General features: G+C 35.1%; 5 protein-coding genes across 8 annotated transcripts; 2 read left to right on the top strand and 3 right to left on the bottom strand.

Moving 5' to 3' along the window:
* Positions 1–4: 4 nt before the first annotated feature.
* On the bottom strand, positions 5–373 carry LOC121754755 (bZIP transcription factor 11-like). Its single transcript, XM_042150064.1, has one exon. It carries the CDS (start codon positions 371–373, stop codon positions 5–7), a length of 369 nt encoding a protein of 122 aa, XP_042005998.1.
* Positions 374–6,074: 5,701 nt separating this feature from the next.
* Positions 6,075–9,385, bottom strand: LOC121756401 (mitogen-activated protein kinase homolog NTF3-like). Its single transcript, XM_042151948.1, has 3 exons — positions 9,078–9,385; positions 7,864–8,287; positions 6,075–7,159 (listed from the first exon to the last, which is right to left on the bottom strand). Exons 2-3 carry the CDS (start codon positions 8,284–8,286, stop codon positions 6,464–6,466), a joined length of 1,119 nt encoding a protein of 372 aa, XP_042007882.1. The 5' UTR covers position 8,287; positions 9,078–9,385; the 3' UTR covers positions 6,075–6,463.
* A 1,666-nt stretch (positions 9,386–11,051) lies between these two features.
* LOC121753816 (bifunctional nuclease 1-like) lies at positions 11,052–14,672 on the top strand. Of its 3 annotated transcripts, none has more exons than XM_042149075.1 (11): positions 11,052–11,453; positions 11,939–12,235; positions 12,492–12,662; positions 12,761–12,810; positions 12,893–12,949; positions 13,024–13,089; positions 13,211–13,285; positions 13,595–13,713; positions 13,909–14,000; positions 14,251–14,337; positions 14,387–14,672. In XM_042149075.1, the coding sequence occupies exons 1-10, from the start codon at positions 11,438–11,440 to the stop codon at positions 14,301–14,303; spliced, it is 996 nt and encodes a 331-aa protein (XP_042005009.1). In that variant the 5' UTR covers positions 11,052–11,437; the 3' UTR covers positions 14,304–14,337; positions 14,387–14,672. The 3 variants fall into 3 exon arrangements, with proteins under 3 accessions (XP_042005009.1, XP_042005008.1, XP_042005010.1); XM_042149074.1 differs by having other exon boundaries at positions 11,053–11,453; positions 14,405–14,672; XM_042149076.1 differs by having other exon boundaries at positions 11,055–11,377; positions 14,405–14,672.
* A 309-nt stretch (positions 14,673–14,981) lies between these two features.
* Positions 14,982–17,149, bottom strand: LOC121756490 (GDP-mannose transporter GONST3-like). Its single transcript, XM_042152047.1, has 2 exons — positions 16,940–17,149; positions 14,982–16,466 (listed from the first exon to the last, which is right to left on the bottom strand). Exon 2 carries the CDS (start codon positions 16,447–16,449, stop codon positions 15,337–15,339), a length of 1,113 nt encoding a protein of 370 aa, XP_042007981.1. The 5' UTR covers positions 16,450–16,466; positions 16,940–17,149; the 3' UTR covers positions 14,982–15,336.
* A 1,046-nt stretch (positions 17,150–18,195) lies between these two features.
* Positions 18,196–22,392, top strand: LOC121753989 (bifunctional dihydrofolate reductase-thymidylate synthase 1-like). 2 transcript variants are annotated; one of them, XM_042149307.1, is made up of 12 exons: positions 18,196–18,292; positions 18,731–18,784; positions 19,043–19,602; positions 19,700–20,105; positions 20,216–20,260; positions 20,388–20,453; positions 20,772–20,833; positions 21,182–21,256; positions 21,346–21,511; positions 21,692–21,815; positions 21,928–22,034; positions 22,164–22,392. In XM_042149307.1, the coding sequence occupies exons 1-12, from the start codon at positions 18,290–18,292 to the stop codon at positions 22,272–22,274; spliced, it is 1,779 nt and encodes a 592-aa protein (XP_042005241.1). In that variant the 5' UTR covers positions 18,196–18,289; the 3' UTR covers positions 22,275–22,392. The 2 variants fall into 2 exon arrangements, with proteins under 2 accessions (XP_042005241.1, XP_042005240.1); XM_042149306.1 differs by lacking the exon at positions 18,196–18,292 and having other exon boundaries at positions 18,652–18,789.
* The last annotated feature ends 292 nt before the right edge of the window (positions 22,393–22,684 follow it).

Genomic DNA, 22,684 nt, shown 5'->3' with positions numbered 1-22,684 from the left:
AATATTATTGGTGTGGGGCCTCCAACAAATTCCATGAATTGTTCAACAAACCCTGGCCAAAGTTTAAGTGATCAGGCTCAAAGACGGCGTGATGAGTCAATATTTGTTTGAAGGAATGGAGTCTGTGTGAGAGCTCCATGATCTGAGCCCTCAGCACCGAGTTGTGCACCTCAATTTTCACACACTGCTGCATGGTGGCATTCATGCTGTTCGATATCTGGTTATTTAGTTCGGAGAGATGAGCAGCCTCAGCCGTCAGATCGTCCACATACTTCTGCTTCTTCACCCGCGCTGATTCGCGGTTTGATTCCATTCTCCTCTGCTTCCGCTGTTGCACATCCGTGGAAGAGCACGGCGGCGCCAAGGAATCCATTTTCATTTATTTTATTATGAAAAAAAGTAGAACCAGTAGAGAAAAACAAGAGAGAGAGAGTGAAGGAGATAAGCTCTGCGCCGCAAACCAGAATAGTATATCATAAAACCACAAACAACAATCTCACAAACCACATGCATCACACATCACACTAGCTATATGCATTAGATTCTAGCTAATTATCTTCCTTGCGAGAGAGAGAGGGGAAAGGGAAGAAGTGAGGGAAGGGTGATGACTTATTTATAGTACAAGAGTGGAGACAACTGAAAATATATGAATATATTCTAAGTTAAGGGGAAAAGGCGAATGAGAGAGAGGGTCATATCATATAGATTCCTCCTCTACATAAAAGCAATACTACGAATTAAGTACTTTCCATCCTCTAACTAAAAACAAAATCAAATTTAAAAGGCTTAGCATTACTTGAACATACTAATTCTAGCCATTTTAGGGCGCCCAAGTAGAAAAAAAAAAAGTGAAAACAAACATCTACCACGTGCGAATTTGATTATACTAGTACTATGTTACTTTTCAAGTTTAACAAAAATGATTTTCAATTCTTAAGTACAAAATAAAAGTGTCCGAGCCGGTCAGTAGGCCTTTAAGAGCATTCACATTCATGCTCTTTGGCAATAGCACAACATCCACGTCCATGCTCTTCCGCAAGAGTACGTTCAAGGGTCCCACCATTCTATTATTTAATTTAAATACTTCAATTACTAAAAAACATTTCTACAATATTAAATGCATTAATAATACACGAAATACTATTACAAATTACTAAAAAAATAAAAATGACATAATTAAAATCTTTAAAAAAATTACATAATTAAAATCCTAAAAATAAAAAAATATAATATCTAAAATAATATTTTTTAAAATTTAAAATAAAAAAATTAATATTTTTTTAATTATTTTTAAAATAAAAAAGAAAAGAAAATTGCCAACGGCAATAATAAGCGATCGCCACGTCAGCCTACTCGTCGGCATGGCGGTGCTCGATGCTAAGAGCAGGGTCGTGCCGACGGCAAGAGCACAGCAGCGAGCAACTGCATGCTGCGCTGTCGGCACGACGGGCCCGCCTTAGCAACCGTTGTAGGTGCTCTAAGGCTTACCACGAACAATTTTCAGCAATTTTATATCACAATTACGTGGAATTTTCTCGTGTAAATTCAGCTTATAATCAACATGATGTTGTTATTGTGCTCAATTTTATCTTTTTTTTTCAACGTTAAGCACTTTGGCAGTAATGAATATTATGTTCTGTAAAATTAAAAAATTCAAATTGTTGCCTTTGGGATGAAGGCAAGTAAAAAGTCTAAAGCGCCAATTGTAAGTACAATTTTTTATCAAATCAAGTAAGGTATAGTGTCTATGGCCTCTACTACTTTGCTAGTTGCTACCGTTATCATTCACTTTGTACAAATAGTTCAATAAAGAAAAGCATCATCATATACCAAGAAATAGTGAATTACTACACTATAAACGTTCTAACATAAAATACTAAAATGAAATATTTTATTAAAAAGTGTAGAAAGTCCATGTTTTGTAGGTAAGCTCGACATAACCTAAGTTTAAACTCATGCACTTTCGACAGCGTTTAAAGACATGACCAAAATCCTTTTCTTGTTAACCTTTTATATTGATAGCTATGTTTTTACTTAATCAAATACTCCCTCCGTTTCACCATAGTTGAGTCATTTTACCATTTCGGGAAGTTTCTTCATAGTTGAGTCATTTCCATAAATGGTAACTTTTCTCTCTCTCTTACTTTACTCTCTCTTACTTTATTCTCTCTACTTTATTCACTTTATACTTTATTCTCTCCACTTTTTCCTCTCTCTTACTTTTTTTATTATTTATTTAACACACCCAACATTTCTTCCTAAAACTCCGTGCCGAAAAGTTCCGCCTCAACTATGGCGAAACGGAGGGAGTACATATTTTACATGAAAAAAGTTGCACAACTTGATTCTAAAACAAAATCAATTCTCAGCCATAGCTTGATAATAAATTAAAGTACTTTTATACTTAGTCAAAAGTGGTCATTCTCATAATTGAGGCCCTACATAACCGACCCAAGGACTTTTTGTTTTTGCCTACCTATGAATTTGGAACACAACACAAAAGTGTAGCACCTTAAATCAAATTTAAATGTTGGTGCAAATATTGTTTAAACATGATAAGGCTGCAGTCTTTATGGACCCTAATTAACTTTCTACTATATTGAGATACTAGAAAGAACTAGATAGGAGGAAAATAGAATTGAAAATAAATTATGCGGAATACTATATATAAAATCGAAAAGATTGTCAAACACTAAGAAAAATAAGTTGGACAGTGGAAAAGAAAACTAGGAAGAGGAACGAGGCAAACTTACAACCGAAAGGAAATAAATAAACAATCCAAAAGTTCAATATTTTGGTTGTGTAACTGTAATATTTTCATAGAACATAATATATCACACCTAATTAAGAGTTTAACCAATCCAGAAGTAGATAATTTCATTTATGTGATGGAGTAGGAACCTTTTTGTCTCAATTGATTGTGCAATCGAAACAAATTTCGTGTTAGCTATGTATGGTGTTATTTGTTAGGATAATTATTGATGTTTATGGTTTGCAATTATGCTTGTAGGCTAAGAAATTCAGGATGCTAAAGATAACAAGTGTTTGGAAGTGCACCCTACCAAATTACTAGTATTACTAGTCTGTTTAAATTTAGGGTAATGTTATATGACCACATTATGGTCAGTCATAAAATGATATTTAGGTCAATATATAGCATAAAAGTAATAACTACTTAATTATGTTATTTAATGATGAAGTTTGTTTACACTATTACCCTTTGCTATTTGTTTTAAAGATGGGTGTATTAAATTTAAGTTTGACTTAAATTCATACATTTATAAAAATTGAAAACATGAAATTAAATAAAATTAAAGAAAAAAAAGGAATATACCCAGATCCATGCCTTCACACCGTCTCAATCTCGTCGATTTTGATATCGTGATTTTCGAGTCATATATTTTTATATTTATGTACACTATAATATGTTTCATTAATAGTAATATTCAACTTATTTTTATGTACACTATATAATGAATATTTAATAATTTTTCAATTTTCAATTATAATCTTATAGTAATTGAATTTATTAGCACACTAGCTTTTATACTAATAACAAAATACGTTATGACATGCCGATTTATCTTACATTAATTAATTAGAAATAGTAAAACAAAATACGTTGTGACATGCCGATTTATCTTACATTAATTAATTAGAAATTTTAATTGATTATAGATTTAATTCAATAATTAGAGTTATCCATTGATATTATAGTTGATTAAAATATTGGAATTCAATACAAATTTTTTATTATAACTAATTATAAATTTTGATTGAGATTCAGTATAATAGTTAGAATTCTCAATTAATTTACATTCAAATTTGATTGATAAATTGAAAATGAATTGTTTACGTTTATCTTATATTCAGTATTTAATCAAATTGACCAATTGATTGAATATATTAACTGATTTTAGATATAACTTTGACGGTTTAGGTCTTATTTCTTAAGTTGCTAACTACAACTCAATAATAGGTATTAGATCTTCAAATTAAGGGTCAATATCATTCAGCCCCGAGTATCAATACAATATACTCCCACCGTCCACGAAAAATAGAACACATTTGCCATTTTTTGTTTTCCACGAAAAATAGAGCACATTTAAAAAATGAAAGTTTTCAACAACTTCTCTCTTAAGAGCATCCGCAATGGGGCGGACGATGCCCGATGCATTGTCCGCGCCCTATAGATCGTCCGCGGACGATACGCGGACGATAGGGCATCGTCCGCGCCATCGTCCGCCCACTGTGGGCGACGCGGACGATGCAACGCGTTTTTATTTTTTTTCTTCGAATTTTTGTCTATTTAAACCTAGTTTGTCATTCTATTTTTCATACGAACATTTCTCTCATCTCTCACATTCCAACTATAAGACCATGCTCATCTCATGAACGACATAGTTGAAGAAGTTTGGGCTCGTAACCGCCGTAGTTGGGAATGCGTATTTTTTTTAATTCGTATTGTAATGTATAAATTTTAAATGAAATGAAGGTTTTTTTTCTAATTTTTGTAGTTATTTAAATATTCAAATAAAGAAAATGCTTAGGGCGGCTTATAGGGCGCCCCACTACAGGTGGAAGGGTAGGAGGATAAAATGCTGACGTGGCGGTGCATAGGGCGGGCTTTAGGGCGTCCCTTAGGGCGCCCCATTGCTAATGCTCTAATAATATGGACCTCACATTCCCTTAACACTACTTCTCTTTTATTTTTTTTTCCTTCTTTCTTACTTTAACAATTCCACATTAAAAACCGTGTCATTCACAATGTGTTCTATTTTTTGTGGACGGAGGGAGTAAAAAAAAATTTATAATAATAATAATAATAATAGTAATGATAAAATATTTCTTAAGATTATAGTAGATGTCGAGTAATATTATTTTAAATAAAAATCTGAATAAAAAGCAAAAGGATAGAAAGTAATCTAATAAAACGTAAATATCTTCTAAAAATAATAAAAACACGGTTGGATGGATGAATATAAAATACATACTTTATAAACTAAGGTAGATGGTAGAGTTGTCTTCAGAGTTTTGATATTTTAAGGGGAGTTAATTATTAAGTGAACTCATTTAATTTTCAGCTAAAAGACAAATTATAGCTGACCATAATATGACCACTTAGCATCACTCTTAAATTTATCCTTGAATAGTTATTAGCTATAACCATACATATATATTTATCCTTGAATAGTTATTAGCTAAAACCATACATATATAAAGGTGAAATAGGGCCACATGAGTTCATGTTTTGGTTGCTATATACAACCTATATACTATCACTTAAAAAAACTTTTTTTTCCTTTTCGAGGGGATCAGTTAAGTCAGTTTCAGTAAGTTGTGAGTAATTTCAAGGGGGTGTTCGGTTTACAAGATGGTATCCATAATTAAATTTATAGTGTGTTTGATTCATAAAATTCAATCTCACAACTCAATTCTGGATGAATAATCATGTGATAATTAGTTATAGCTAACCCCCTTATAACTAAAATAATCTCACAACTCAATCATAGATTATATGTTGGTATTATTTTATCTTGGCAACCGAACACCACCCAAGGAGATTGAAAAGGGGACTCATTTCATTAGTTTATAATTTACTTTTCCACTGTTAGAGTTTTTATTCATTTTCGATAATTATAGTATATTTTTTCAAATTTCTGTCCATTATTTTAATTTTACTCCCACTACTAGTTTGAAATTAAAAAAATATGATGTGAACATCAACATAGCATAAGTTTGACTAGATTTGTGGCCGCAACTTACGATCGATCATCGATCCATTAGTCATAACGTCATAGCAGAATTTGTGGTGATTATTATTGATTATGTCCAAGTAGACTATTAATGAGTATTTATGATCAAGTACACCTTTTCGACTGCTTTTAACTCCCCTAATCTGTAAAAAAATCAGACTTTCTTCATCAATTTAATTATGGATTTTAGAAGTTGCAAATAATTGCTATTTATTTTAATCATTATTTAGTACTCGCATTCTCTACCCTACACTCAAGTTAAAATCTACTACTAGTACTATTGTTTTTTAAATCCATCTCTAATTCTCTGCAATGGTGTACCCAGAAAATCAATAATCATGCTTATGCCTTATCATGCAAGTGTCTCAACTACTATAAAAAGTGTATAATTTCTACAACACCTACAATATTATTTTGAAGAAAAAAAAATATTCATGGAGGGATAAGTAATGTACAGGAAATGTTGATGGCATACAACACCAGACCTATGTACAGATTACAAGGCAATTGCGCTCTTGAAAAGAGGCCAAGCCCGTGAACCGCATTCCAAATGCCGATATTAGCAGAACATTAGCAGCTCAAACTGTTAATGCCATTGCTCTCATGATTATTGAAATAAGAGGCTAAATAAGGAAAAGAAAAAAAGGAACCCAAATGATCAAGGTTCTTATAACTTAAACAGAACACAGACTTACAACGTCGAATCTTCAAATGGCGATTTCAGTGGTTGCAGGAGCACCTTCTGGGTGGTAGTGCAGTATCTCAGTCCACATCATTTCTCTAATCATCCCCTCCTCTAAATCCTCATCTATGTCGAGATTGATTGGGACCTGAGCTGGAGGATCACATCTCGGGTCGTACAGGGGAGACATGTACGGGTGTTGGAGTGCATCAGTAACGCTTATTCTCTTTGAAGGGTCAAAGACAAGCATCTTCTGCAATAGATCGATTGCCAGAGGATGGGCGTGGGGGTAAAGATGGGTGAAGGGAGTCCCAAGGGAGTATGGAAGAGTTCTGATGTATTTCTTTGCCTTTGGATTGTCAATGAAATCAAGATCATCTTCCTTTTGGCTGCCAAGGATGTTGACGATTAACTTTAGCTGGTTAAGACACTCTGTACCGGGAAATATAGGCTTTCGGCCAAGGAGTTCTGCAAAGATGCAACCAACAGACCATACATCTATTGAAGTCCCATAGTTGTCACAGCAGAGAAGGAGCTCTGGGGCCCGATACCAGCGAGTAACCACATACTCAGTCATGAACTGGCCTTGACTGCTGCTGGTACGAGCAAGGCCGAAATCACATATTTTAAGATCACAGTTAGCATTGATGAGCAGGTTGCCAGGCTTTAAATCGCGATGAAGAATATTTGCAGAGTGAAGATATTTCAGACCTCTAAGTAACTGCATTAGTTTTTAGAAATAGTAACAAAAAAAGGTAAAACAACTGATTGTGCAAGATCAATATATTAGAATTGTGTATATATGTATAGATAATCATAAAATAAACCAGTAAACGAAAAAGAAATCAAATCAGGCATTCATATCAGATGATCATGGAAATCTCAAAATACTCATCTGAAGAACAATGTTAGGTCATATCCTGATTCTTAGCATCACGAATATACCAAAGAATGGTATATGCACAATCCCTTAAGGCACAAGCAAACAAAAAAATTTCCTTCCTACAAATAAACTAAAGCAATTACAAATGTCATGATTTGTCCCTGTATTCCATAGCCACAGTAGAGTACAAGCTATTAGCAAGACTTTAATGACAAAAATCCTAGGATCTCAAACAAGCAATTAAAGTTTCAAATAAATAGGAAATAGATGTCAGAATTTAGCCGACAGGAATGCATATAATAAGCGTAACATGATTTTTAAAAGTAGGTATCTATTTTTTCCCTTTTCTTTATTGCCCCAATGGTAGGGGAGAGGGATGGTATGATACGGTAGATGTTCTGGTGTAAGAAGAATGAATACATAAGAGCATCTGTAAGACACTGAGCGACTGACCAAATCCATCATTGTAATACAACTTCGTTGCAAAGAGTCAAGCAAGCTGCTACTGCACTATCTACAACTCAACTACTCGTGGAAAATACCTGGAAAAGGAAGTACTGGCAATGGTCATTTGAAAGTGCTTGAGATGACTTGATGATCTGATGCAAATCTGTATCCATAAGCTCGTATACCAAGTACACGTCTTTGAAGCTTCCCTTGTGAATAGGGAGCATGACATCTTTCAGAGCTATCACATTTTCATGTCTGAGATGCCGGAGAAGCTTCAGCTCCCGTAAAGTTCTTAGTGCATCAACACGATTTTCAAAGGCATTGTGAATTTTCTTGATAGCAAGCTTTTCATTAGTTTCTCTGTTAACTGAAGAACACACTATGCCATAGGCACCTCGACCGATGGGCTTGATTGGGACATATTTTGTATCAATCTCAAAAAGCGTCTGCCACATGGAGTAGTAATGTTTTCCTTCATTTCTGACCCCATTTGGAGGTTCCACCGGAGTTGCCATACTACAAAAGCCATTGCCAAATATTAGAGAATGAAAAAAATTGGTTGGCATCTCTACAACATATACTTTCCTAAATTAGTGTCATAACAAGTAATCGTTATCATTCAAACTTCTGCCCAAATCCTTACGTAGATTATCATTGGTGTTTGATTCTAATTGTAAATTGTACATGATATCATTACACAAATAATACTACAAAAGATATAGCAGACTAGCAGTTGACAAGCAGAACATTGCATCATTTCCTTTAGCAAATTATTCAACTTTATGAGAAAAGAAAATCTATCCACCTATCAGCAAGATAATCTGCAGCCTATCCAAATCACACGAGCAATAAAATACCAATATAAACTAGTTGAGAATGGCAAATGATATTCTCACAACAAGTATACAACAAGAATCATTCGCCATTTCCTCATCTAGCTAAAAGAGCACCTATACTCTTTGGAGGCTGGCCGAGTACTGAGATAAAATAGAAAATTATAAACTCGGCTTATATTTGTTGCATATTTGTTCCATATTTCAATCCGACTGGTAAGACACAAAAAGACTTGTAAATTATAGTCAGATAAACAGAAGCAAGCCCAATATAAAGACCCAATTTTTATATTTTTTATTTTGTTCTATTATTTTCTAAATTTTGAAGGAGGCAGCCAAGTACAATCTAAACAAAGTACTATCAATTTTTGCATAAAGCAAACAACAAGTAAACATAAATGAGAGTACTTCAACAACGGAAACGAAAAACAATGAATTCACAAAAAAAGGAGAAAGAAGAAAACTCTTTTTACCCCAAAATTGACCTCAAATGTCTTCAAATCGCCCCTCAGACCTAAAGATTATTCATTTTCCCATCCGAATTCCGACTTAAAGCTCAAATCAACCCTAAACCCTGCCGTAGATCCCCATCTTAAGCTCCGATTCGGTGCTAAATTCACTCAAATATCGATTTTTTTCTGGAGGAATTTCACTCGGTCAAAAGGTACCTGAAACTTGCTTCAAATTCACAGAATTGTAGCAGAGTTACCTCACATTCCTATTGATGTTTTTCACTGCAACGGACAATTTGTGGATAATAATATCTTGTTATTTTCAAGGAAAAAATAATTGCAAGTAAATGTTGGGATTCGTTATATGGTAGTAGCTCTCTAATGAAGTAAACATGGGCCCACTTGCTGACAATCTTTTTTATTAACATAATTATACTACTATTAATGCATTTTATTACTATATTTTATTATTATTATTAATCTAATTTAACAGTCTCGCATGTTAAGTATGCATTATAAAACACTTTCCTCCTAGGGGCCAGTTTGGTTAGTCGTAAAACGAATTAAACTGTCCATTTTCTCTTTTATTTATTCTTGTTTGGTTAAATTGCTTTAATGGTGTCAAAACGGATAGCGGATGTCAAAACTTACCTGACCTTGTGCCCAACAAATATCAAGTACCGGCCATCTGTTTTTTTAGGGTTGGGTACGGTTGCGAGGAGTGAAGGTGTTAGAAATTATATATTATGATTTTTTTAACTTCGGATTTTGTCTAGGCTCCCTCCGTTTATAAAAGTTTCTCCCATTTTTCTATTTATATTTATCCCATAAAATTTGTAAAATTTCACTTTTGATCATTTTTAGTAATTGACCTCATATTCTACTAACTCATTCTTACTCACATTTTATTATAAAACTTATAAAAATAATATATAAAAGTATGACTCACATTCCACTAACTTTTTCAACTCACTTTTCATTGTATTTTTTAAAACTTGTGCCGGGTCAAAGTGGGATAATATTTGGGGACGGAGGGAGTAATATATAATTTCTATATTTAATACTCCCTCTGTCCCATAAAAATATGGGCAGATGAGATGGCACGAGAATTAAGATAAAATTGGTAAAGTAAGAGAGATGAGGAGAATAGTATGGTAAAGTAAGATAGAGGAGGGGAATGATAGTTAAAGTAGAGTTAGTAAATAGTGAGACCTACATTATTAAATTGATATTACTTTTCAAAAATGGAATGTACATATTTTTGTGGGATAGATGAAAATGGAAAGTGCACATATTTTTATGGGACAGAGGGATTATAAAATTGAAAGATATTTTTTAGTTATCTATATTATAAAAATAATCAATGAAACATCAGAGAACATGCAATTAATCAAACAAACCCTGAGCCACGTAGGCCCGACTCCAAACCAGGGCTCTGATACCACCACTGAGAGGGTTTGGTGGTGAACACCTGAATCCACATTAGTATGAATGATATTATCCACTTTAAGCAAAGTCCTTACAATTTTACTATAAGGAAACTTCCCAAAATACTACCTCTTACTAATAAAGTTGGGATAGTCTATATATATTATTTGCAACTCTACTCATTATCTGGGATGTAGTTTACACTCCCAATATCAAATTTTCGAAATATAGTTGAGGTTTAAATTGATTCCGTATATAGTTCAAATTTAAATTGATTTTATCTGAAATAAAGTAATATCGTTATGTCGAGTTATATATAATAAAAATTCTAAAAATTGCATATAACTTTTTTTGCGACAGAATTTATCACCCAATCCATTTTGTAAGGACCTCAATAATTTGAATATTTAATCAGTATTATCGCTAGTTGATGACAATTTTTAGAAAATAAAGTATTCAAAATCGGAGAAGGAAATTACCAAAAAATCAGTGGGAGAGTTACAAAAATGTCACTCTCGAAAATGTCTATCCAAACTGCAAAATATCGCACACTCCACTAATCGTTAACACTATAGTATACTCTCTCTCTCTCTCTCTCTCTCTCTCTCTCTCTCTCTCTCTCTAAATGTGTATACATTTATGAAAAGGCAGAATCCCTTATCTCCTTCTCCTTCTCCTTCTCCTTCTTCTCTTCTCTCTCACACAATTTGATCCTTTTCGTTTATCCAGACTTCTTGTCGGTTGTTACCTATCCGTTACTCTCCACTTCCCTCTCATCTCTTCCATTATTGCTCCTCAAATCAATATGTTTCTCCAATTCTGATTCATTATTGGAAATTTACGGGGATTCAGCACTATTCCTGTTTTCTAAGAAGAATCGGTGGTTTTTTCAGGTGTGATCATAGGGAATTTCGCTATTTCATCGAATAATTGATTTCTGGGTCAACAATTTTATGAGAGTGCGAGAAAGTGAGCACTAAAAAGTTGCCTTATGATTGATTTATATATTTAATATTGAGAAATATTTGTGTCTTTTGACTTGATAAAACTTTCTGGGCTTAATTCGGTATTGGATGACGTTTTTTATTTAATGATAGTGAAAAAGGGAAGATTTTGCTATTGTTGTTTGTTCTGAATTTTTGTAGTTTGTGCTGCTGATATTTTGTCATTAGCGATTTGAGGTAAAATTGTTAAGTCATCATATATGATCCCGTAGTACTTAATTGTGTATGGTTTGTATTTGTTTTTCAGCATATCAGGCGCAAATGATTATTCTCCCTGAAATGTGCTTATTTGGGGAATTAATAAAACAATTCTATAATGTAGTAAAAATTGTCTAGAATCACTGGAAGTTGTTTATGGAGTACTTATATAGCTTTGATTCTCATTAGATTCACACGTTATGCTTATATTTTAAATTTTAATTCAGTTATTATTTCTTATGCTTTGTGAAGAAATTACGATGGCTTCTCTACAAGGCCCGGTTGTTAGCCCTGTAGTCTGTGCAAGGCAAACAGGACCTTCTGTGGCTGTTAATTCACCCTTACTGAAAGCTAAACTAATTAAAAGTGGATTCTTGGGGCTTAGAGGGCTTGGCTACAGCAGGGGTAATGCGGGTTACTGGAAGCATTCCAGGAAGTGCAGAACAACACAGTGTAGCTTCAGTTCATCATCAAATGGGAATGGTAGCATGGCAGGGAATTCCAGTGAGAACGACGCTGATTATGTGAATTCAAGTGTGGTTGAAGCTGGTAAGTAGTATTGTCATGCTATGTTTTCTGGTGCATGAGGCATGAGTGGACTGGTTGGTGATGTTGCACATGAAACTGTAAGCTAGCAGTAATGCTTTTGTTAACATTGATTCAACTTTCTTAATATCGAATTTTATAATGATGATCATTCTTATGATATGAACTTGTGGTGGGCTTTGTTTCTCATAAGGAACCTATAACTTATTGCACACATGAAAGATTATAACTCATTGTGTATGTTAATTGTTTGATATAGTTGAGGTGCGAAGTGGCCGAGATGGCTTCATGATCAAGATGAGAGATGGTAGGCAGCTGAAATGTGTCCATAACAATCCTCTGGGAGGTCATCTGCCAGATTATGCTCCACATCCTGCAATTGTATTGAAGATGGAGGATGGGACAGGGCTTCTTCTTCCAATAATTGTTTGTATGTGAATGATATTATCTCAATTTTCTGATAGACCAGAACTTGGTTCATCTTTTATATCCTTATTCTTGCTCTTCTGTCCTTCTCCTTCCTTACAGTGGAGATGCCAAGCGTGCTTCTTATGGCAGCTGTGCGCAATGTCCAAATAGTAAGCCATTTTTCCTATTCCAATTCATTTATTGTGTTAATGAATTTTTTGTTCAAATATTTTATTCTTTCAATGTATTCAGGCTAGGCCTACCATGTACCAAGTGGTGAATGATATGATCGAGAAGATGGGCTACACAGTGAGTTTTCTGATACACACTTTCTTCTATACCAATGCTTCAGTTTTTCAAATAATTTGTCTATTTATTTGTAGGTGAAACTTGTTCGTGTCACCAAAAGGGTGCATGAGGCATATTTTGCTGAGCTACACCTTGTCAAGGTAAGTGCATGCTGTTTTTGTAAGACTTAAGCAAATGTATAACATGGGTGAACTCGTTGATGAAATAGAGATCATTGTCATTCATGATTGTCCACTGACAACTTTTCTCTGTCAATTGAAGTTGGGTGGTGAAGCAGAATCTATTAGCTTTGACCTGCGCCCATCTGATGCCATTAACATCGCAGTAAGATGCAAGGTAATAATCCAGAGCCCACTGCCAAGATCAGAGCTGATGTCACAGCATATGACCTTCTTATGATATACAGATTATACACCATTTCAAGTTTGTGACTTGTAAATGAGCCATTTCCACATTATAAAGTCTGCCAGTTTCAAGTAAAACATGTTAAGTCTAGACACTATTGCTTTTGTGTATTTGTTTTCTGATTATAATGTAATGATTTCGACTGAACATATGCGAAAAATTTAATTACACTAAGAGATATGGATTATGCAATGAGTTATGCCATCAAGGTTTTGAAATTCAAAATGATGTGGTCCTCAGGTGCCTATACAAGTAAACAAGTTTCTGGCGTACAGTGATGGCATGAGGGTTATTGAGTCTGCAAAGTTGATGGTGCAGAGTCCCTCTTCGGATGGCCCTCTGTTTACTGAACTGGACAGGTAATGGATATCCTGTAAGATTTTTATCCTGCAAAATTTGATGACCGGCAATAACAAATTTTATTTCTTCTGAATAACTGTTGATATTTGGAGTGTGAAATGGGTAGACATGCATAAGATCTGATGTAATCATATAGGAGTCATCGATGTAGAGAAAAAACAATTTTAAAGATCCGAATTTGTTCATTGATCCAGACCTACTGGCCAAGCATGCATGGAAACAAAGGAGTTCGACTTGGTAAGGAACATGCTGATTGCTGCAGTGGAGGAACGTTATAGAGATGCAGGTATTATTTTCAGTATCACAAGTGTTAAATTTGGTGACTGTTATTATGTAGTTAGTCTTTCGCCCGAAAACTTGATGAGTGGTGACTAGAGCACACTTTTCTACATGCACTGTGGGAACGAACATTTCATTGGGCACTTGGGTAGCATCACTGGAAATGATGTATTATAGTCGTGGGCATATTATATCACGTATTTCACATACATTTTTTGTTAATGATCAACTTCTTGGCCCAACTCTTTGTGACGCAGCTTTATGGAGGGACAAGCTCACACAGCTTCGTTCCAAGAGGAATTGGACATAACATCTGAGTTGTGCTGCATTGTGGTCGACTTTGGGTATGTGTTTGTGGATTGATTTAGTGTTTTCTATGTTAATGGGACGAAGTAATTCTTGGTTCTTCAGGTTTGAGGCGCTGCATGGAGATGGATGCATTTGTACATAAGAATCGGTATCAGTCATTTTAGTAAATAATCTGTAAAATGGCGGCCATGCCATGCTAAAGCTTGTATATATATATGTGATATGTATAGATGAACTATATGTATTTAAATGCTGAATCTTTCAACAGATCTTGTATTTGATGAATGGTGATATGACTAAGGTACAAGATTGGAATTGTATCACGACTTTTTTAGTTGCAAATTATAGTACTATCAGTTATCATTTTTAATTCGTATCAAAACAAAAGCATCATAGAACAAAAAAATTATACGTATGTAAATGTGAAGCGTTTTCGAGACTTGTTTTTGATTTGTTAATGATTTGTTGGGGAGGAAGTGTATTACCAATAAATTCTGCTTCATTGTCTTCTTGAGCATCGTTGTCTTGGAGCCTTCCGGGGCAACGACTGGTTTCGTCCTATCAGGGCTCATTACTCTTTAGCACCAAACCAACTTGTCCGATGCTTTCGGACTCATTTGAATTTTAATGAAAGCTCAAATTTTGAACATTGAAGATCAATTCCAGTGTTCATTTCCAATGCTGTAACAGAAACCCCATTTAGGAAAATGTTCTCAAACAACTTGATGTTTCTTTTAGAATGAAGAGAAAATGAGAAAAATACACGAACTTGTTGTCATGTAACATTTCCGTACGACTATTTTGTAATCAGAATACAGCAAGATAATACTACAATACAAAAAAATGGAATATCTAAAAAAATGGAATGTAGCTTCCTCTTTCCTTGGAGCCGTGGGCTTTGCTTTGTGCAGAGCTCCTATTTTAACAGCTATATTTCTCCAATAAGCAGTATCCCCAAAGTCTCCCGGACCAACATAAAATAGGAAAATAGGAAAATAGGAAGACAATACTTGTAATGAGTAAAATGGGCTGGTCTATGATTTCCCACCTCCTCCTTGTGTAACTGCTCCTCCACCCTCACCATTCTCAGCAATATTTTGCAATTCAAGTAGCTCCTGCTGTTCCTCATCAATCTGCTGAGCTCCTTCTTCTGTTGCAGGTTTAGGTTTACCACTAGTCGAGCGTTGGTACATTATGCCGCCACCCATGCAAATCAAGAGGCCGATAGTTCCCACAAGAGTTGAGTGCTTATCCCAGATGATGAGATTTATCACCACTGTCAGCAGTTTGTTGACAATGCCAAGAACAGTGAATCCTGTAGCTGAGATTGCTTTGCGGCAGGAGAAGCCAAAGAAGGAGATCGCCAACCCAAATAGGCACGAAAGCCATACAGGCAAAACCACCCCAAACGAATACCAATCAGACTCATCTGTGATCTCATGCTCTATCTTCTTCAGTTCTCCCATTATGAGCAGCTCCACGGGAAACAGCATTAAAGCCTCAAGATTGTTGTACAGAACAAGCCCCCATGTGTTGAGGCCAATCGTCATAACTACGTGCTTGATGTAAACAAAATCTATGGACATGCTCACCAAGTAAGCCAGAGCCCAGCTATAAGCTTTGACAGAGAACTGATAGTCGGTTGTGACATAGAGCACACTCCCAGCAAAGATAGTGGTGAGGGAAAACCATGTCTTGAGCGCTGGCCACGGCTGGTGCAAGAAGAGGGTCTCACCAATGGCAACGAATATGGGCACAACCGAGCGAAACACAATGAATGTATCAACATTGGCATGAAGCAGGAGCTCACTGTTGGTAAACAAAGACAGATAGAATATAAATGCAGCAGGCAGAAACCGCCACATGGTAACAAGATCGAGCTTGTCGTGCTCCAGCAACTTAAGCTGCCCGAAGATTAAAACTCCAGCAGCACTTGTCAAATACTGCAATGCAGTTAGAGCTCCCGGGTATGGGAACTTCATAACTGCCCATTTATTGATGATCGATAGTAATGAAGCAGAGAGACAATAACCCCCTGCAATTCCATAAACTGATGCCTGCTGGAGTAAGCTGCTATACCAACCCCGACTTGATTTAGTATTAGATGAAGCATCTCCTTCTTTAGAATTTTCCACATTACCAGTCATCGCATCTCAATGTACTACTGAAAAAATAAAGAAAACAAAAAAAATTAGTAATTGCAAGCCAAGCTGTATCTATATGCTGTATTAACACAGTTTGGCAGCATTTGTGATTTTTCAACTGCATTGAACTCACATTAGATAAAGCATTGGAGCTTAAGATTTGGGCTCTAAGAGACCATTTTGTCATATAAATACATGTATAATTTACAATTTCTATCAGTTCACCAGTTTCTTTTATATACATGTATAGATTGATTCCTAGTCCGTAACAAAGCTTCCACTTATATACATTACTCAATGAAAACAAAAATCAAAACAGTTTAAAATCAGATTTCAATATCTCGCGAATCTTATTATTCCAATTCTCAGATCCATAAATTCAAATTCAGATCTCACTAAAATATCCAACAACACGTTGACTGAGATAGGATGAATAAGAATAATAAAATGAGCAGCGGAGAAGAAGATGCAAAATCGGTGAAGAAAAATTGACCTTATGAACAAATAGAATTAAGGCTTCTGGATGTTGCTGAGAAGAATACGGCGAGCAACAATCCACGGATGAGGCGGGAGAGCTGAGGTGCTGGTCGGTCGGCCGAGAATATGGAAGAAAAGGGGGATGACGCGTCGGCGGTGGTAGATTGCTGGGTAAGAGTTGCTAAAAGAGAGTAAAAGAAGAGTGTGAGATTTCCTTTGAGGTCTGGTGTTTTATTTATTGTGTCAGTTTTATTATTGAAAAATTATGTTGAGCGAATACTTATTTATTTTTTATTCTAAGCGAAAAGAAATTTTTTATTGTTCAGATAAAACTGTAGTAGCATGTTAATTTAGCTGTAAAATGGTATAATTCACATTTCACACCAATGAATTTGTACGTTTTGGCGTAATTTGAAGTGCATATCCTCAATTCATCGCTATTATCTTCTCTATTTATCCTCTCTCTTATTTTATTTTATTCATTCTTATACTTTACTCTTTCCATCTCAAAAAAAGTACATACACTTTTCATTATCATCCGTCCACAAAAATATGTGTATTACATTTTTATAAAGTTATCTCAATTTATTATCCATATACATCAACTTATTTATAATTTATATCATCATTAAACAATATTAATAATTGTGGGTTTCATTATTCACTAACACTACTTTAACTACTCCTCTTACTTTATCAATTTTATCTTAATTCATGTGTCATATTAATTGTCTGTATTTTTATAGGACAGAGGAAGTATTATTTCATCAACTAAATTTACATGCCAAAATAAAAATACCTCACGTAGCCTAAGCCAGAGTAATACTCCCTCCAAAAGAGTATGAACTTTGGGTTTATCACGAGTTTTAATGCATTATTGTTAAATTAATAGAGAGATGGATAGAGAAATCTTTTTAAATATTGTTAGTGGAGAATGCATACCACCTCATTAAATAGAAGATAGTTTCTAAAATTGAAATGTTTATACTTTTTGGAGACGGACGAAAAAAGAAAATAGCGTATACTCTTAAGGGACGGGGAAGGGGTGGGGGAGTGAAACATTTTTTAAAGAGCCGACCGAACTAATTAGGAGTATTTGTTAGAAAATGAATTTAACTATAAATTTGTAGTACTCAAACACCATCTTCAGTTGGAATCCTCCGGCGGCGGCTGGTTCAAGTCCGGCACCCTAAAGTTCCCCTCCTCCTCTCCTCCCTCCTCATCGCCCGCCACGTGGAGGTCCGTGAACTCCTCCTCCGCCCTAAAATAACGTGAGACTTCGTCTTCTTCATCTATCTTTTTCGTTTTTCTTTCTCTGCGTCGGCAAATTTCTTCCTTCACTGGTTTCGCCAAATTCTACATAAATATGGTAACTCTCTTTGCTTTATTCGAAAATAGATGAACAAGAAAGGATTATAAATTCGCAATTTTCAGAAATTGGAAAAGTGAACTTGCGATTGCTACAGTGCTACTCCATCTTTGTGGTAGCACACTTCAAAAACGCAAAAAAAGGACGATTTGGGATGGGTTTTGGGGTATGATTGGAGGTGTACAATACCCCAAAATTGCATTTTGGGGTATTGTTGGAGATGCCCTTATCAACTTACAGTAAGAGTAAAAATTTTATCAGAAAGTATAGAAAAGATTAGACATACAACAGTATAACTTTTTCGGTGGATAGTGTGATAGGGATTGTTTTTGGCGGGAAAGTGTCAAAATTGCAATTTCTTCCATCTTTTTCCCGCCTTTAAACATCATTTCGCCCCATATCCGTGTTCGCCTACTGAAATGCAACCCTAATTTTCAGAAAATGATTTCCTGTTGCTGCACCAGAATTCCAATTGCGTTGTTCTGCAAAAAGGAAAGGTCATTGCTGCTCGATTTCCGTTACTTTGTTACTTGTTTTTTGTTCTATTTCTCATCTGCTTGTTGATGTACTATTTCGAATGTTCGATGTGACAAATTCAGCAATCAAATACTAGTAGTTTTGTTTTGATTGTTAGAATATATTACTAGTCCTACAACTCGGATAAAACTAATTTTACTTTACTATCTATCTATGTTATTCATCCGTGAATTTGGGTCTATTTGAAAGATGTTTCTTTTAATGAATTTGCAGGCTGCAGTTGACTACACTTTTCCGAGTAGTATATTTACTTTGGCATCACATTCATTGATCTTGCGGCCTCTTGAAGCTCGTAAACTGTTTACTGGGAAAAGATTCTGTTCGGCATATTTAGTAATGGGTGGGGATACAAATTCAAAAGAATGCTCCGCTAGCGGTGAGGTGAATGCTACTCCAGTTTCCCATAGGACTTATCAGGTTGTGGTGGCTGCAACTCAAGATATGGGTATCGGGAAAGATGGTAACTTGCCATGGCGATTGCCTGGTGATCTTAAACTTTTCAAAGATATCACCATGAATACATCAGATTCCACTAAGAAAAATGCTGTGATTATGGGGAGGAAAACTTGGGAAAGTATTCCTCAAAAATTCCGACCCTTGCCTGGTCGTCTCAATGTTGTGCTGACGCGTTCTGGAAATTTTGATATTGCCGCTGGTTCTGATAATGTTATTTTATGTGGAAGTGTTTCATCTGCTTTGAAACTGTTGGGAGAGCCCCCCTATGGTTCGTCCATAGAGAAGGTTTTCCTGATAGGAGGTGGCCAGATTTTGAGGTATAATATCACTGTCTTACTTTTTTCTTTTTTAATTTTCAATTGTTGTATATCTGTATGCAATGGAAGGGAAAATTTTATATGAGTACTGGTGCAGGGAAACCCTTAATGCTGAGGATTGTGATGCTATCCACATAACTGAAATCAAGAGTCATTTTGAATGTGACACATTTATACCTCCTATTGATACATCAGTTTACCAGCCATGGTACTCATCCTTCCCCATTGAGGAGAATGGGATCAATTACTGTTTTGCGACATATGTGCGACTAAAAACTTCGAATAGGAAACCTGCCGAGTGTGGACATGATATGAATTGCAATGGAAATAGTTTATCACATTCCATAAAGCCCAAACTTTCAGATTTCTCTTTGCTTCCGAAGATTATTTTTGAGAAGCATGAAGAGTTTCTCTATTTGAGACTGGTTCAAGATATTCTTTCTAATGGGAACAAAAAGGATGACCGCACAGGGACTGGCACTCTTTCAAAATTTGGCTGCCAGGTATGTTGTAAAGCGAAAACTTAAATGAAATATATTTAGAAATTAATTCGTCGCTTCATTTTTTTTTGCTTAATGCAGCCCTTCCTAACATTTGTGTTGTAAATTTTCAGATGCGCTTTAACCTGAGGAAATCTTTCCCTCTTCTTACAACAAAGGTATAATTGTGAAATGATGCAGTGGTTCCACACCCTAGTATAAAATTTTGTATATGTTCTGCAAATCAACAATTAACATTTCCTACCTGTTCCTGTGGTGGTAAATGACTGTAATCTTGGTGTAAAGAGGGTTTTCTGGCGTGGAGTTGTTGAAGAGCTTTTGTGGTTTATCAGTGGATCAACAAATGCTAAGGTAATATTCAACTAGTTTATGTATTCCTTGCACCAAATTTATCAAGTTGAAATTGTAAGGTTAGTATTATTAGAAGTAATAGTTGTATGCTTACAAATTTAACTACCAAAATTCTTTCTGACAAGTTCAAGTTCTTGTCTCTTGTACTTTCCTTGAACAGAATATGTGTGGCACTTATGTACCTTTCTTTTCAAATTGTGTTGTGTGTAGTATTACAAATTCTTATAGTAGTATGTGTTTTTCATCCTTACTATATTCTTATTTGTATTGTATATATGCATTTTTTATTTGATGCTAACTTAATGCCCTTTTATATAGATTCTACAAGAAAAAGGGATACATATATGGGATGGCAATGCATCTAGAGAATACCTCGACAGGTACTTACAGCTCTGAAATTCAGATTTAGAGGCTAAATAGCCAATCATTCCAAAAGTATGCTACGAATTTACAATCTTAAAAGAGAATTGTCAATTTAACCATGATATTGTACTGTTGCAATCTTGGCCGATTGGTTTGCTCACTTTTAACTCCCCAGAAAATAAATAAATAAATTATGGCATTTATGTCTCCTAGTTTTGACCAAAATCACAAATTGGCCACCTACGACTGCCATTGCTAAGTAAATGATTTGTAAGAATTAATAAAAAAGCAAATTCATGTGAAGGTTTGAAATCCATGTTGGATGTGCTCAATCTGATGAAATAATATTTGATTGTATTCTCCAGTATTGCTTTGACAGACAGGGAAGACGGAGATTTGGGACCGGTATACGGTTTCCAGTGGAGACATTTTGGTGCTAGGTTAGTACATAACCGGGCTCTCCTGTATAATAAGCGAAGAAACAAAATATAATTGCCTTCCCTACAAGTAAGGATTTTTCGTATTGCAGGTACACCAATATGCATGCAGACTATACAGGGCAAGGGTTTGATCAGTTGCTAGATGTGATTAATAAGATTAAGAATAAACCAGATGACAGGCGTATTATTCTTTCTGCATGGAATCCCTCTGATCTTAAGTTAATGGCCTTACCCCCTTGTCACATGTTTAGTCAGGTATCACCCCTTCATCTCTTGTCTTCCATATCTAAATTGATCTTTTAGAAAAGTTAATAGAAAATTTTCCAGTGTCATGAATAGAGGAGTTCAAAAAATACTAATAAAACAAGGAACAATTTTATCAAGTTGTGTGCTAATAGCCTTCCATTTGATGCTTCTAACATGACTTACTTGCAGTTTTATGTAGCCAATGGTGAGCTATCATGTCAGATGTATCAACGCTCTGCTGACATGGGTCTTGGGGTGCCATTTAACATCGCATCCTATGCTCTGCTGACATGCATGCTCGCTCACGTTTGTGGTATTGATTTACTTTTAAATATTATTAGAATTCTAATCTTTTACTACTTACTAAATATGAGATCATCGTACTCTAACATGTTATTTTCTTATGTTATGTATCCTATCCACAGATCTTGTTCCCGGTGATTTTGTTCATGTCATTGGAGATGCTCATGTTTATAAGACTCATATCAGCCCTCTGCAGGACCAGCTTAAAAAACTTCCGAGGCCTTTCCCTGTAAGTATCACATCACTTCTGCTACAGTCACAGCAGCTCCGATTTATTTGATGAAATCCTTGGCATATGCAATAACTATTTATTTACTACTGCTCTGTAACTTAGTATTGTGTTTCCATATGAAAACAGATACTGAAGATCAACCCAGAGAAAAAGGAGATTGATTCATTTGTTGCAGCTGATTTTGAGCTTAGAAATTATGAGCCTCACCAGAAGATAGAAATGAAAATGGCAGTGTAAAGAAATTATTAAAGTTGACTGGATTGATGTCTTGTCCACACACCTTGTTATGTGCTTCATTGTAATAGCATAAAGTATTGACTACCCACCTATCTATGTTTTACATATGCTGTGATCACTCACTTCCTCCATTCATCCAAATGTGTGAACAATTCTAGCTGCACTTGCAAACCTGAATTGGATACAATCATAATCAAAAGCAATTTTAATGAATTGAAACACAGAAAAATACTAGGAAATCAAATAAGTGAGCTAAATCATATAGGACAAAAAAAAACTAGACAGTCAAATTAAAACTTATGTAGCAATTGAAATGATGATACTGCTGAGTTTAGTAATTAAGAAAATTTTAAAATAAAATTCTACTTCTTCTCAACAAATTATGGAACTAAAAACGAATTTGATTTGCC

Source organism: Salvia splendens, chromosome 11 (genome assembly GCF_004379255.2).
Source record: "Salvia splendens isolate huo1 chromosome 11, SspV2, whole genome shotgun sequence".
Classification (NCBI taxonomy): Eukaryota; Viridiplantae; Streptophyta; class Magnoliopsida; order Lamiales; family Lamiaceae; genus Salvia; species Salvia splendens.
Note: the sequence above shows the minus strand (reverse complement) of the source record. Positions and strands in the feature narration are given on the sequence as shown.

Coding starts and splice junctions, on each gene's coding strand:
- LOC121754755 (XM_042150064.1), bottom strand. CDS start 373: ATGGATTCCTTGGCGCCGCCGTGCTCTTCCACGGATGTGCAACAGCGG.
- LOC121756490 (XM_042152047.1), bottom strand. CDS start 16,449: ATGACTGGTAATGTGGAAAATTCTAAAGAAGGAGATGCTTCATCTAAT.
- LOC121753989 (XM_042149307.1), top strand. Junction 21,512..21,691: donor CTTGTCACATGTTTAGTCAG/GTATCACCCCTT, acceptor ACTTACTTGCAG/TTTTATGTAGCCAATGGTGA. Junction 21,816..21,927: donor CATGCTCGCTCACGTTTGTG/GTATTGATTTAC, acceptor TCCTATCCACAG/ATCTTGTTCCCGGTGATTTT.
- LOC121753816 (XM_042149075.1), top strand. Junction 12,811..12,892: donor CTGTGCGCAATGTCCAAATA/GTAAGCCATTTT, acceptor CAATGTATTCAG/GCTAGGCCTACCATGTACCA. Junction 13,714..13,908: donor CTGTTTACTGAACTGGACAG/GTAATGGATATC, acceptor TCATTGATCCAG/ACCTACTGGCCAAGCATGCA.
- LOC121756401 (XM_042151948.1), bottom strand. CDS start 8,286: ATGGCAACTCCGGTGGAACCTCCAAATGGGGTCAGAAATGAAGGAAAA. Junction 7,160..7,863: donor GCCAGTACTTCCTTTTCCAG/GTATTTTCCACG, acceptor AAACTAATGCAG/TTACTTAGAGGTCTGAAATA.